Source organism: Cyprinus carpio, chromosome A17 (genome assembly GCF_018340385.1).
Source record: "Cyprinus carpio isolate SPL01 chromosome A17, ASM1834038v1, whole genome shotgun sequence".
Classification (NCBI taxonomy): domain Eukaryota; kingdom Metazoa; phylum Chordata; class Actinopteri; order Cypriniformes; family Cyprinidae; genus Cyprinus; species Cyprinus carpio.
In genome coordinates, this window is record NC_056588.1 from 14,482,287 (window position 1) to 14,495,130 (window position 12,844).

Consider the following 12,844-nt stretch of genomic DNA (forward strand, 5'->3'; position numbering starts at 1 on the left):
ATTTTGTAGCCTGGTTTAAAACGTGTTATTTAAATCTTAATTTGGCAACCATTTATTGAGATTTCAGGATTCCCCCATTCAGGTAGATAGGACTTTGTCTTGGATGTCTGAAATAGCTGCCCAGAGGCATTGCAAATGTGGCAGAGTGAACAAACTTTACTTGAAAGTGACTTTGCTTTAATATCAGTTATATTGCATTTATAGTTTTTTTTTAAGTTAATATTAACCTTAAAACTATGAAAACACATGCAACAGACTGTATTTTCTTGCAATCTTCACGTATCATCGCTTAACCATTCCTCTGGTGGGCTCTTGGCAGAACTAGCTTGTCATGTGCACCCTGACAATCTCAAATGATCAAGCAATCTTTTGTACACATACAGTGAGGCAGAATTGTAAGACCCTTTGCCTGAGATGACCCGCAAAGTTCTGACTTCCAAACGGCAGTGGCAGAACATTCAGAACAACATGAAAGAAAGACGTGCAGCTCGCTGCTCCAGTCTGGGCTTTTTACAACCACCCCCTTGGTTGTCAGTCATCCACACCCAGCTATGTAAGAAATGTAATGTGTGTCTCATCCTCTCTGCGTAGCAGGCAGCATTCTGGCTTCTAACAAACATAAACAGACCTTATGCAGATACTCTACATCAAAACACAGTTACTGGTCTGATGTGTTCAACACAGCTTTCCAAAAGTCTTTGTCATTCAATGGTCTGCAGAACCACTGTTTGAACTCTAAATCTGTAGAAATCCTAAATTAGAGGATTAAAAACTGAAGTTTGGAAAATCTTCTAATTGATTTTGACTCTAAGTTCTGAACATGACCAATGGCCGTAACAAATGGAAGAGGTTCTCAGGGGTTATTTTTGTAATTTCATTATCACAGATTTGCTCTATAGGCTTAGATCTCATTATGTGATGTTTAAGGGCCTACTAATGTGAAGATCACATAGGATAGGATATGATGTTTCTTGAGCAGCAAATCAGCATATTAGAATGATTTCTGAAGGATCATGTGATCTGAAGACTGGCATAATGGCTGCTGAAAATTAAGCATTATCATTACAGGAATAATTATATTTAAAAATAACAGTTACTTCAAATTGTAACAATATTTCACAATGTTATTGTTTAAATAGGTTAAACAAACCATTTGTAACATTTAAAACTTAATTAACTGGATTACTATTACTTAGCATCCAAACACACAGAAACAGAAATCTTAATTTTTCTTTTTATGAAGAATATTTTCTTTGGCCCACTTTATGACCCAGTGTAATTCATATACAATTATGGGTATTTACTGCCTGTCAGCAGATTATTAAATGTGAATTTACTGAGTAAAAAGCTTCAAACTGAGGTGTATTAACTTACTGGTTGGCATTTTTTTTTAGTCCTGATTGTAACATGATCATTTGAATCTGGCACAAGGCTGGAAAACAGTTTAATGCAACCTTTCGTACAGATTTCTCCAAAGACATTCCAATGTAGAAGCTTTGGAGGTTCATCATTAACAAAGCAAGTTTTGCCAAACAGTTTGGCGGAGATAATGGCAGGGTGTTGTTTATAAAGGAAAGGATGGGCAAATGTCTTGTTCCTGATCTTACATGCATCCTTCAGCCTTGATGCCATATACATAAGCTTGAGGAGCTTTCATTGGCGGATACATTGTTACTTTGAACATTCTCAGATCATGTGCTCAACAAAGGTCTAGTAATCAGCTTATGGAGTTCTTTAAATGCCTCATGTCACATTTCCGGGAACTTTTTCCAGCATATCACCAACTGGAGCTGGAAAGGGGAACAAGCATTAGAGCCTAGAATGGCTTTTTGTGGAACACCTATCCAGACAACTTACAAAATTAGGTTTCTCGGTAAAGATTTTGGCTTCTGTTAGAGCTGTCTCAAAGAAATTGTCCTTCAACTTTGTAAATTACAAAGCACAAAATGTCTTTCTAAAGAAATAATTTGCCTAAAGCCAAAATTCCTAGAATGCATTTACTTGGGAAAATCATAAATATTAGCTAAATGTAACAATTTCAGTATGATGATGTGTTTCACATCCCATATGGTAAAACATACATCAGTATGTTTTTGATATTTGGCCATTAATAATAACTATTAATATTTCACAATTTTATATATATTTAGATATATATCTGAAATTATGCACACTGTAAAAAAAAGTCTGTAGTTTTTACAAAATAATTTTGGCAGCTGTGGTTGCCAGAATACTTTTGTAAAAAATACACTGTAAAAAAAAGTCTGTAGTTTTTACAAAATAATTTTGGCAGCTGTGGTTGCCAGAATACTTTTGTAAAAAATACAGAAAAACTGTAAACACAATTACGGCCAAAAACTGTAAATTTTACAGTATAAAACTGTTATTTACAAACAAGAAAATTTTAATGTAAACCAGTAAATTCAACAACGCACACTGCTATTAAAATCTGTATTGTACCTTTAACATACTGACAACCACCATAATAATGCAGGTGGTAAAAGAGATAGCCACATGAAGAATCGAAGTTCATCACAAGTAGCTTCGCCACAAGCAGAAGTTTATATTAATATATAGAAGGTGCACAAAGTCATTCATGCAAACACAAAAACCATCATGGTGACACACGATACTTAAACAATTCAATAAACTTTCATTAAACAGCAGAAGATGTAACATAAAGGCCAAATGTACAACTGATAACAAAAAACTATTAAAAAAACATGATTATTTAAACAAAATACTTTCAAATGTGGAGCGTCACACAGGGAATTCTGGGAATATCAGTTTACAGTTTTTGACTTTAAATTATACATTGATTTGTTCTTTTTTTTATTTCTAAAAACTGTAAACTTATCAGCATTTTACTGTAAAATTACATGAAATGTCTGGTTAGATCTTTTACAGTTTTTCCCTGTATATAGTACAGGAACTTACTGTTAACCTATTAACACTTTTTTTTTGTAGCGTTTTTACAAAATTGTACAGTTAAAATGACACTTATTTTTTACAGTGCATATATGTTTATAATATGGAATGGGTTGCATGATGAATCTGTTAGATGGATGCTCAAACTGAATTTTAGACTGATTATATCAAGAATTTTTAAAATAAAGCTTGATTATAAAGCAAATACATGTTGCAGTGCTGTTGCTCAGTTGCTCGTGTCACAATCGTGGCATGTAGTTAAGGCTGATGTGGAGGTATGAGTCCCCAGATTTTGAACGGTTCATTTATAATCATCAGGTCAGATTTGGCCAGTTTTGTCCCTGATCTTTGGTTTTAAATCACTGCTATCTGCCCATCCATGTCACTTTACATTGCCACCAGTGGCTATATAACACCGTATGGATATGACAAAATCCAAATACATATAACCTCTATGCACTTAATTTCCTGCAATTATTAAGTTACAGATATTCCAAAGTCTTTATATCCTTCTCTTGATGGTCAGTTTCAGTCATAATGGTAGATGTACCATTTGTTGCTTTGTACTCTTACTCTTACTTGGCTGCTGCCCAAAATGATAGTCAGACCAGCTAAACCACAGTGTTGGCATCAGGTAACTAGTGGGAGTTCCTAAGCAAGCAAGAAAGAGATACACAGGCAATACCTCAGCAGACTGATATAATTGCTTGCAATATGGCTGAATGTAACAAGAGAAAGTTTATTCAGTGAACTTGGATGCTAGATGGTTACGAGTACTCATGTTTTTAGTAAAACAAGAATTCTCTTCTTCTGCTAAAATTTAGTGATTCTGCCTTTATTTTATGGGATGTTTGGAATATAATGTTCTTGTAGAGCATTTAGTTTTACTCACCGCTTAATGATGGCTAGCTGATCTTTGCCCCAACTAAACACATCATCTGCTTGTATGGTTATCTCTGCAAATCTTTCTTTGTATCTCCTTTAATTTGGTCATTCGTTAATTTGATTGTTCTTAAGCTTGAGCACAAGTGTCACTAGCATGACTGGACAAATTAAGTAGGAGAACTCTGGAATAGTAACCCAGAGATAATAGAGGGATAATTCATTAACAGACAGCATACTTACGACATACGTTAACTTATAAGTCAGGTTGATGGGCTGCTGCTTAATACTAAACTGTAGACATCCCCAAAGACTGGACTGGACTCTAAATAGCTATAATGATGAAATTTCCTCTCCTTAATGGACTCTAATAAAATTTGTTGATAAACAAACCAAAAAAAGAATTTGAAATGTTTTCTCTTACATTTTTTTGAATTCCATTGCAAACATTATTTCAGAAGACTGTCACTTAAATGTGCTGCTATTACTCAGCTATAAGAACAGAGTACTACTTTCCCACACCCTTAAATGGGTCTCATACCTCTCAAAGATGAGTTTACAGCCAAAATGGAGTGGGAAACTATGAAAAGCAGCAACAGAATAGCATTTATTAGAAATAAATCACTTAAAATTCATACGTCAACATCCCTTTAAACATTATATAACAAACATGTTTATTTAAAGATCATATGTTTTATATATATATGTATACACTTACTGTATATATTTACAATATTTACAAACTGAACTCTAACTTAGGTGTTTATACATTTGACAATAGCAATATTTAATGGCTTGAATGTATAAATACATAATACAAGATATTCAATATTGGCAAAATGCAATTAATTTCTTTCACAGAATAAACTGCAACCAGTAGCATTCATCAGTGCCAAGACATGTCTTGTAAAGACAAAAAAGGCAGAAAAGTATCATGCAATTCATAATTCAATCAAAAGATTTAGCTCTGGCTTTGAGGAATGTGACTTTGAGGCTGTCGTTCAGCCAGTAAACACCTTTGAACATCTGCAAAACAACATCTAAATTATTCTTCAGCCAAAAACTACTGGACACACAACCTGTGAAGGCAAATTCAACTTAGAATATATATGCAGTTGAATGTGACACCCAGAGTTTATCATTTGGCAGCAGGACTTTTTTTGTGTTCGTTTTCCAACAAAACATTGTCTTCTTCATTTTCACCATGACCATTGCCAGTAAACTTGGTTCTAACATCAGTTTTGTCAACTCACAAGACTGACAAGCTGTATGTGAGAAGAAAAGGTCAAAAGAGGAGTTCTATATCATTGTAAAAATAGCTATGTTCACATGATAAATATGATTGTTCAGAATTCATTTCATTTCCCCGTTTTTCTCCAAGGCACTTTTCTTGGTTCTCTTTATTTCTTCAGGTGTGTGAAATCTGTAAATTGAAATAAAGATTGACATGAGCAAAAACACAACACAATATGCCTTAATAAAACACTGTAGGATTCTGGAAAATATCTGAAATACATACTAGAAATACATGCTGGGGGACTGATGTATGCAAAAATAAAAGGAGGCATTAGAAAGTGCTGATGTTATTTATTTATTTATTTATTTATTTGTTTGTTTGTTTGTTTGTTTAATAATATGTATTATTATCCACCTAGATATCTCATGTTTTATGACTGCACACCTTTAAAAATTAAAATGAAATGTCTATTTAAAAATACTGGAAACTGTTATTATTTTAGTATACAAAGCAATTATAAATGCAGGTTATAGCTATAATTAGTTTTTACAAGACAGAGGATAAAAAGATCTCAAATAAACCTCGTGATTATATAGTTTATGCTCCTCAAAGGCATAATAGTGTGGGTACAAATCAACACAGAAGAGCAAATTGTGCGAGACAGATGGTGAAAGGACTGAAGGTTTAATGTTACACTGAGAACTAAAGCAGTGTCATTAAGAAAAGGGCCATTGTCCATAAGTGTGGCTCTTAACTTCAAATGGTTAACATGCTTTATACAGTCAATTGAGATTGTAATACCCAATTATATTCATGTACTTTCTTTGACAGAGATCCTGGTGCCACAGTTTGACCTGTTTTTGCTTTTCTTAGGTGTTTTTGTTCAATTAGAGGAACACTGCAGCATTTAACTAACTATTTCTATCAGCCAGTCAACTCACAGACCACATTATGAGAACCTTTGCACTAGAAACTCCACCAGAACAGCCTTTTAGCTAAAACGTGAAAACCCTTTCATTCCAATCAGGTGAAGTAAAAGCTAATCTGTGTACTCAGTAATATTAGAAAGGTCATAAAACAGTTAGGTGTAATATTTCTCATGTAGAGTTACGTTTAATACTTCTGTACGCAGATTTCACTCTGTGTGTGTAATCAGAAACTGTCTATCAAGTTCTTTTTTTAGAATGTAGTAGCAAGAACAGTGGGATGATTGTGTCCTTGAAAATAAAAACCAGACATTTGATCACTTAGTGTGTGTTCTGGGCAAATATTTCCATAACAAACATTTTAGCAGTAATATATCACACAGCGGACACAAGTTTTCTATTAAATCTGTGTATACATTAACTGTTCACCTGCAGCATCTATCCCTCTGAGCACCACTGACTCCCTGCTAGTCTTGTAAGAAGCCGGGCACATCTTTTATAATCTAGAAAAAGACAAAATTGGGTTAGACAGATTTAAGACATGTACCATAGAAAATCATAGTAAAAATAGTGTAAAAACATCAAAACGTGCATGCTTAATCATTCACCTGAATACATGGCAAAACAGTTCAGATCAATCATTAAAATTAAATATTTCTCACACATAGCTTGCCATGGTATTCAATGAAGTGGCACTTACAGGCTGGTATTGTGCAGTCCCTGGTATTATGATACAGTTTGTAAAAGTGTTTGCTGCATTTGGGACTAAAATAAAGTGGCCCTGCAAATATACAAAAGACAGATATTAAATTGCTGTCAGTTCACAAAAATAATGAAGAAAGTGCACAGAGATACTGACACTTGCTCACCTGTTAAATGTTTTAAAAACTTCTCCTTCTGTCGAAGATCTCTCGGAAAGACCTCTGTTAAAATGGAGAAATTCCTCTGGTTGTAAATTATTATTACGACCCAACAGATCAAATAACCACTACTGTATTCAGTTCTCATTATCTAATTTTGTCAGTGAATGAATTTGGTGATGCTTACCAAGGATGCGTTCATGCTGATATGACTTTGTAACTTTAATAACGCCTTTTGTTTCTGCCGAGTGCTCAACGATCTCAAGGGGATGCTGTGTGTTTCCCTCACTCTGATGCTCCTGTGGTAGTCTCTCTCTGTCCTTAAGGAGGTCCAGCAGACTGGTGTCATCCCTGTCTCTTGGTCTGCAGAAGCCGGTGGTGAGGATCAGCAATAGGAGCCCTATGAAGACAGGTGTGCGCACTGCACTCATGCTGAAAGGTGGGCAAAGAGAGCCCCTCTGCCCAGCGTCCAGTCGTATAGCTCTGCAAACAAAAAGATCATTTTAGAGCCTTGGCACTTATACTTGATTCATATATATCTGCATAAAATATACCATGAATATGTAGTTGAAACATAATTTCTAAAAACATTTAAAGATTTTAGGTTAAAATGTATATGAATGTACACTTTTTGCAATTATTGTATTATATTATATTTTTATATTACAATATTTGTTGTACAAATACTCTATGAGGCTTTCAGTTAATACATTGTAATATATATATATATATATATATATATATATATATATATATATATATATATATATATATATAATAGAGTCTTAAATTAAATAGATTATTGGAGTGTTAAAAAACTTTATTTTTTACTTCAAAAATTAAAACCAATATTAAATCCAATGCGTTTAATTCAATGTGTTACTTGTTTTCAATGAATAAGGTCGTAAAAGCTGCATGAATAATAATTGTAAAATAGTTATCAAAAAGCTGTTTAAATTAGTCTTAGATGACATACAGCAGGATGTCAACTTCCCACAAGTATTTTTTATGTCAGCTACATCCTGACAAATACTTAAGGTTTGCTAATAATTGAATAATATCCAGGTAAAATAAGCAAGCACAGTATATTACGCACTATTACTTCTCTCCTCTTAATATTAAGTTGTAATGTGCAGTAAATTAATGGGAAAGTTTTCGATTCACTTAAAAACAAGTAAATGTAGCTTCAGGCACTGTCCGATATCTCTAAGCGATCACATCATCACACAGATCCACGCAAGAATCCCGAGTTTTCTCCACTTTTACGCACGAACGCACTTGCGCAAAGACCCTTTGGAAACAAGTGTTTGTTTGAAAAAGTAACAAATTACCTGTTTTTCCTTCAATGCAGTTTTAGTTTACACTTGTTTGACAGCCTTCCCGCCTGTTTAAAGATTAATAATGTTAACGCAAAACACATCAAATAGACTCCGCTGGTGTCGCCTCTCCAAAGGTACTTCCACAGGCACTAGCGCACCATGACACAAGGAGAGCGAGTCTCTTTTATATGTTTAAAGACAGTCGTGGTCATCTGTTGATAGTGTTGACTCGAAGTGGGTGGAAATTGACGAAATTCCGCAGCTTTTTATTTATTTATTTTCCCCCTCCGGTGCGTAAAGTTGCTTCAGATCATCCGGAATGGGTTCCTGACATTTTATTGTCAGTTGCAGACGTAAGGAGCTGTCCCATGTGGATTACCCCGGCATGTCTTTAATTAGAAACGCGTTAAGAGCACTCCTTAAAAAATGCATTTTAATTTTGTTGGATCACCGTCTCGTAACGCGCATCTTCAGGTGGTCCAATTTGGCACGAGTGGAAAGATTCTCACCAGAAGTGTTTTCTCTGTCCTAATGCCTATTTGTACCTTCTTATGAAGTACGTGCGTGCGGTGCTTATCTCCTTCTTTATTTTTAAAGTTTCCCCAAAAAGCGTGCTGCAGTTTTGTATTTCAGCCCAAAATATCATCAGAAACCATCAAGGTAAGAGCTGGAGTGGGAAGGCAGAATATCCTTGAGACTATCCACAGCAGCGTCTATGAGAAGACTGAGGCCTTCTATAATATTGGTTTCGTTCTCAATCTCGACATTATACCACTCCCTTTAAGTATAGAAAAAAATCACTCATATTTCATTCCCCTCCTCTTTGGATCGCAGACGGTTTAAAATAAGGGTTGCACACCATTCTACCGCGCGCTTCCATGTCTATAGCTAATGATAATCAGGATTATATACCTTGGGAACTATTAGCCTATTAATCATGTTGCATGGATTTATCTGGGTTAACGTGATGCGGTGTCGAGGCACAGCTCAACAGTGCCACACAGTGAATACGTTAGTTTGAATGATGAGTGTTATGAAATGTTCACACGGTACATTATAGAGATAAAAAAAAAAAAAAAAAATACCTTATTTAATCACACAACTACTGTTGTAGTTCCAAACCTGTATGACTTACTTTCTTCTGTGGAAGAAAAAAAGAAGATAAATCAAGTATTGTTTCCCTTTTTATATACATATGTATACCATATATATATACTGTATTCTTTTGGACCTCATTGACAAAAACAGTTTTTATATTTCAGAAGAAAGAAAGAAAATCCTACAAACTGGAACAACATGCACAAGAAACCCACTAAACTTGAAATCTTAATTTTAAAAACTTTATGATAAATTGCTTATGATGGTCCTCATTTATAAGTCGCTTTGGATAAAAGCATCTGCCTAATTAATAAATATTTCTTTCATAAATGTTATAATTAAATCCAAGAAGTTCCAAATTGACAGCATGCAGTTATGACTTCAGTGCAATAAAAACGAGTAGAAATTATTGTAACGGGCTAATAGAATGTAGGGAAAAATACCTAAAGTTATAAAAAAAATCACATCAATGGTCATTCTTCAAAGCTGCCCCTAGTTATCTAAGTGACTTACTAAACTTGATATAATGGTCCACATGAGCGGGTACAACCAAGATAACAACACAAGTAGTGGCAAGTTGTTGCCCACAATTCTTACTGTACATGTGTGAAGTATAATGTGTTGTTTACTGACTACATCTTTACAGATACACATACTGTAACTATTGTGTGTACTGTAACATTGCAGAGACCTTGAAACCACAAGATTTGACTCACATCTGTTTTGTAGGTATTTTCATTGGTTTAAAGCTGCATTCCATTAATCTTTGGTTTGTGAAGTTATTTTGATCTGATCTGATTATTAAACGTGCCTACACTGTAAAAAAAAAAAAAAAAAAAAAAAAAATATCAAAGCTGTAAATAAAACAAACATTACTGTATGTTTTACAAGAAAATAATATTTCAGAACATCAAAATTTCATTCTTAATTCAATATATTACATGCGATTTCTTTGTAATTAATTGTGAAATTGACTAGCAATTTCTGAGTGAGAAAAATGTTTCTACACCAATTTTTTTTTTTTTTTTTTTTCAAACCACTAATTTTCTACACAATCCTACGATGGCTGAGAGAACTCAACTTCAGAAAACACATGCAGATAGAAAAAGCACCAGCAAATCAAGAAAACATCATCAGTTTGTGTTGTCAAATTGATGAAGTTGTTTTCTTAATTTGCAGGTCCTTTTTTCTATTTGCAGTGTGTTTCTTTATTTGACTGTGTTGTGAGCATTTGCAGCGCATGTGTTGTCAAATTGATGAAGTTGTTTTCTTAATTTGCAGGTGTTTTTTCTATTTGCAGCGTGTTGAGCTTTCTCAGCCACCATACAATCCCCTTCCAAACATTTTAATTATTCCAAAAGCAGACTCAGATGATTTGAAAGCTTTTTAATGTTTACCTAAAGTGTATACTGTATATGGGATGACTTGGGCTAGCTGTCACATTTTTAGCATTTGTAACATTTGTTGAATATGCATCATATATTCAAAGACATGTTATCAGAATATATTATGGGATGCTAATTGTGCAACAAGTATGTGGTTAAATTTTGTAACTTTATTGAATTAAATCAAAGCAAGAGAATTAAGTACTAAGCCTACTTTATGCAGCACATGCATGACACATGTTCCCTATCAATACTTCACTCGTACTGCGTCTTCTAAGAAGCTAAGGGGAAAGCTCCTTTTTCTCCGATGACTGAAGCTTTTTCATTAATGCAGTGTAACTGCACGGCCATTGGTACATGCAGTAAATTAAAAACGAACCAGTGGCTCGGCAGCTGAGCTACACAAGCCTATGGCAATGAAGGGTCTGACCTGGTCTCGTTTGGTGGGAGCGAGTGTGACACGCTTGACAACAGCTTGTCGTTGGCGGCCTCCGACGCAGCAGAGCTGTCGGGCTCAATCAATGACCCCGCCCCCCTACCGCCTACGGAGCACAGCGAGCCCAAGCCAGACATGGACGCTGAGGTCATCCGCATCCTGCCAAAGGCTGTAGAGGGGCTGGGATTGGTGTGGTCTCAACCGGAGGAGCCCACTCGCAGTCACCTGGATGAGTGGTTCTTGCTGGGGTGCCACCAAGCCCCTCGTCAACGAGCTTCACCATTCTTCGCCGAAGTTCATGATGAACTCACAAAGACGTGGCGTGCCCCCTACTCAGCCCACTTATGTGCCTCTTCTTCCTCCGCCCTCAAGACAGTCGACAACACTGGAGAGAAGGGGTACAAAAAGATGCCTCCCCTGGACGAGTCTGTGGCCACACATCTCTGCCCACCCATGGCTATTGGCTGGAAGGCAAAGGTCGCTCACCCATCCAAGCCATGCAATATGACATCAGACCTTACTGGACGAGCCTACGCGTCTTTCTGGACAAGCGGCCTCGGCACTTCATTCCATTGCGGTCTTACACGTCTATCAGATCAAACTCCTCCAGAGCATAGATTAGTCCTGCTTAGACCTAGCAGCTTTTAAAGAGCTGAGCAGTGCAACCAACTTGGCTTTACATGCCACCAAGACCACTGCCCAGACGATTGGCAGGTCGATGTCCAGCTTAGTGATGCTTGAGTGCCACCTATGGCTTACCTTAATGGAGATTAAGGATGCGGACAAAGTCCCCTTTCTGGACTTCCCGGTCTCCCCCTCTGGCCTATTTGTCCCAGGCCATGCAACACTTCCTTCCCAAGTGCTCCAGCTCTATGACTGCTTCTAGTCACCCCAAATCAGGGCTGACTCAGCAGCCCAGGAAGCCCACACTTCCAGCCACCCAGGCAGTTCCCAAGCCTGAGCCTCACCAGCACTCCCGCTCTACCAGACACTACCCATTTCCGAAGCTTCAGGGACCCCGGCCCAAGTTAGTGCTGGACACGGCGCATTAGGCGTCCTCCTGATCTGCGGGAAAGGAAGAGGAGAGGGCCAAGTCTCGCTACAGCCGGACCTCCCTCCAAGCAGCCTCTGTTGTGCCTCGAAGCACCCCAGTTAGTTCCAGGTGCTGAAGGCAGTGTGTCAGTAAACACTGTGCCCATTCAAAAAGCGCCCACACTACCAGCTGCTGTTATAGCGGAAAAAATGTGTCGGGTCCCCTCAAAGCGATCCTCCACCCGAATTAATCCAACCCCTTGCCACACGGGCCGAGGCCTGGCAGACCATCCTCGGAGTGGTTTTGGGGATAATAAAACAAGGTAACACTCTTCAGTTCACTTATGCGACATATCTCTGATATTGTCCTTCCAACAACAGCTGTTAGAAAAGGGCCATTCCCCTTCCACGCTCAAAGTCTATGTAGCAGCCTATCACGCTCCTATAGCAGGCCAATTGGTGGGTAGGAACAACCTCTTTGTTCGCTTCTTGAAGGGGTCTATGAGGCTTAACTTGCCTCGCCCCGCCACAGTCCCTACATGTCCATGGTGCTGAGGGCTCTAAGGAGCTCTCCCTTTGAGCCGCTACAATCCATTGACTTTCGTCCCCTGATGCTAAAACCATTCTGCTACTGGTGTTAGCATCGGTAAAGTGGATGGGAGATCTACAGGTGCTCTCTGTGAGACTCTCTTGTCTGGAATTCGGGCCCAACGACTCTAAGGTTGTCCTGAAACCAAGGCT

General features: G+C 37.1%; 1 protein-coding gene across 1 annotated transcript; it reads right to left on the reverse strand.

Annotated features, from left to right (window-relative positions):
* Window positions 1–4,468: 4,468 nt before the first annotated feature.
* LOC109107954 (ALK and LTK ligand 2-like) lies at window positions 4,469–9,025 on the reverse strand. The gene is made up of 6 exons (XM_019121132.2): window positions 8,165–9,025; window positions 7,021–7,316; window positions 6,843–6,896; window positions 6,674–6,754; window positions 6,403–6,476; window positions 4,469–5,233 (listed from the first exon to the last, which is right to left on the reverse strand). Exons 2-5 carry the CDS (start codon window positions 7,262–7,264, stop codon window positions 6,412–6,414), a joined length of 444 nt encoding a protein of 147 aa, XP_018976677.1. The 5' UTR covers window positions 7,265–7,316; window positions 8,165–9,025; the 3' UTR covers window positions 4,469–5,233; window positions 6,403–6,411.
* Between the last annotated feature and the right edge of the window lie 3,819 nt (window positions 9,026–12,844).

What these genes read in the sequence shown, in the direction of transcription:
- LOC109107954 (XM_019121132.2), bottom strand. Translation starts at nt 7,264, where the DNA reads ATGAGTGCAGTGCGCACACCTGTCTTCATAGGGCTCCTATTGCTGATC. An exon ending in TCAGCATGAACGCATCCTTG is followed by an intron (nt 6,897 to 7,020) that starts GTAAGCATCACC and finishes CCATTTTAACAG; the next exon opens with AGGTCTTTCCGAGAGATCTT. An exon ending in GGACTGCACAATACCAGCCT is followed by an intron (nt 6,477 to 6,673) that starts GTAAGTGCCACT and finishes GTCTTTTTCTAG; the next exon opens with ATTATAAAAGATGTGCCCGG.